Source organism: Sprattus sprattus, assembly GCF_963457725.1.
Source record: "Sprattus sprattus genome assembly, chromosome: 16".
Lineage (NCBI taxonomy): Eukaryota > Metazoa > Chordata > Actinopteri > Clupeiformes > Clupeidae > Sprattus > Sprattus sprattus.
This window is the reverse complement of record NC_137914.1, coordinates 21006693-21009055: the sequence shown is the minus strand read 5'-3', so window position 1 is coordinate 21009055 and position 2363 is coordinate 21006693. Positions and strand designations below refer to the sequence as shown.

The following is a 2363-nucleotide window of genomic DNA, read 5'->3' as shown; positions in this document are numbered from 1 at the left end:
AGGGAGTGGAGGAGGTGGTTGGAGGGAAGGAGGGGCTCTGGTGCTCTAGACACGAGACAGGGAGACAGCGAGGAGGAGGAGAAGGAGGAGGAGGAGAGGGAGGTCTTTTGGAAAGAGGGAAAGAGAAATCCACAACAAACCAGCAGCACATGTCTGTCACAGCTGAGAGAGAGAGAGGAAAATTAGATAAAGAGATGGAGAAGAAGCAATGTTATGAAAATGATATATAGGTTTGAGATGCCTTAAGTGACTTTTTTCACTTGGGTTACCTTTGTTTGTGCGTGTTTTCTTCTGACTTGTGAATCTATGTCTAGCTGTAAGTTCAGTTTAGCTTAGTATTCCGTCACAATGGTATTATTTAAGCGGCTTCGTGGTTTTCTTGTCCTGTGCTTTTGGAGCCTGTTAGATCCACATTTTGTAGATGGAAACAATCGGTTCCGCTATTTACGCAGAAATTGCTATACTTGCTTCAATGGCTATAATGGATACAATGTGGGATACCTGGGACCAGGTGAGTGTTAGCAGGTCTTTCTGGTCTCTATCTTTTGCTGTTCATAGTGCTCTGTTTAGTTATATAATGTTAGGGAGCCAATACACTTGAGGCAAGAGAGGATGTTTTCACTTTAGGTTGTGGTTCTCCTTTATACCACATAGTTCTTGAAATCTTGGAAAGAAATGTAAAAAAAAAAAAGCATTTAGACGCTAATTGTATTATTGACATCTTTAAAAGGCAAACACAACTTAATCGCCATGGCTCCAGGGACAAATCTTTCCTCTGTTTGACAACATCATCTCACGCCAAACCAAGCATGCTGAGCCAGTGTTTTGGAAAGTGCGGCGTACCTTTCTTCATTGCTTGTCAATGGTGTTTCCTCACTGGAATGTGGTAGTGCTGTTCTCTAATGGTCCCCCTCGGCAAGGCTCAGATGCTGCTGCTGCTATTTGATGTTGCAGGGCTTTGGCAGGGGAGGCAGTGTCTCCTGTGATGGGATGGGGTGTAAAAGGCAGGCAAAGAAAGAGGGAGAGGTATGCAAAGCCAGATGGGATGTGAAGTCTTTGATTTTGGACAGAGTACAGTACACAGCTAAAGCATGTACAGTAGTGGTTTTACATGTTGTTCACTCAATCAATCATCATTGTTAAAGTTGTTGGAGAATTTTAAAGTTAATATTTTCTGTGTAATAGAGTACAGAGGAATATTTTGTGTTTTTTATTGCTTATAGAGAATAAATGTAATGTCGCATATAATATTTAGCAACATACTCATAAAATGCAAACACACAAGGATTTGAAATGATTAGATCATTAAAGTCAATTGTGTCATCAACGATTGATCTCTGTATGCCTATAAAGTGCACAGAGAAATTAAGCATAAAGTTACCGGTACAAATGAAGAGATTGCTGTGTGTTTGATGTTAAAGCACTGTATGGTCAGAACCGTAGCCTCTGTGTTCTAATATTTTAAAATCAGGCCTAAGAACTTCTGATGTTCCTCTCTCACTGCGTGCAGAGATAACACTAAAGAATGTGTTAACATAATGCCATAAGAGTCTCGCCAAGGAGCAAAGAATGTTCTGGAACATTTCCAGCCCTTTCACCTGTCAGAGTGCCAGCGCATCCTTGCCTCAGTTGACTCAGGTCAGCAGTATGAGGGGAAGAGGGAACCAGTGGAGTGACATTGTCTGATGAATCACCGCGGGCTGAACTTGGCCAGTGATGAGATGTGGGAATGCTTTTGAAGTGTTTGTTGTCCACGTTGTTATCTCTCAAGCGGACGTGTGCTTCAGTGGCACAAGATGTGTGAGTTTATAGCCCCTGAAAAGACGGTGCTGTGTTGCCTCAACAGGTTGTTTCTACTTTTGTGGAGAACATACTCTACTATAGCATTCGTTTTCCATTTATACTGTATTATGCTATCCCCTTGTGTGACAGTCTTTTCCCTTTTAAAGCAATTTTGACAAAAAAGACAACGCTTTTGAGCGCTATTGAGATTTGCTATTGAGATTTGCAATGAATTCAATGGAAATGAATGATCAACGGCTTTCATTTGCATAATTTGTTCACAACCAGTCAATCGTGACTAAGTATAACTGGATAAATAAACAGACGTCTGGGGGGACCCCCATCAAGTGTCTGGTTTTCTCACCCCGATGGGTGCTTTGATGTCTGGGCAAAAACCAACAGTGAAACCCAGTTTCAGTGCGAAGGGAACCATGTCCTCTCAGTCTGTGTTTGGAGTCTAATGCTATATAGTTTAGTCACGTAAGCACAACTTGCACTAGTGATTTCTTTAGAAAAAAAAAGAAAATACTTTATTTTCGAAGGTAATAGAGATCTAGGGGTTCAGTAAATATCCTGCCTTA

At 41.3% G+C, this 2363-nt stretch overlaps 1 protein-coding gene across 1 annotated transcript in view; it reads left to right on the top strand.

The window, feature by feature from the left end:
* Window positions 1-204: 204 nt before the first annotated feature.
* Window positions 205-2363, top strand: part of megf6a (multiple EGF-like-domains 6a) — a 38438-nt gene continuing 36279 nt past the window's right edge. The window contains exon 1 of the mRNA XM_080853508.1: window positions 205-511. Within this exon, the coding sequence (XP_080709634.1) occupies window positions 349-511 (163 nt within the window). The 5' untranslated portion in view covers window positions 205-348. The remainder of the gene's footprint in view (window positions 512-2363) is intronic.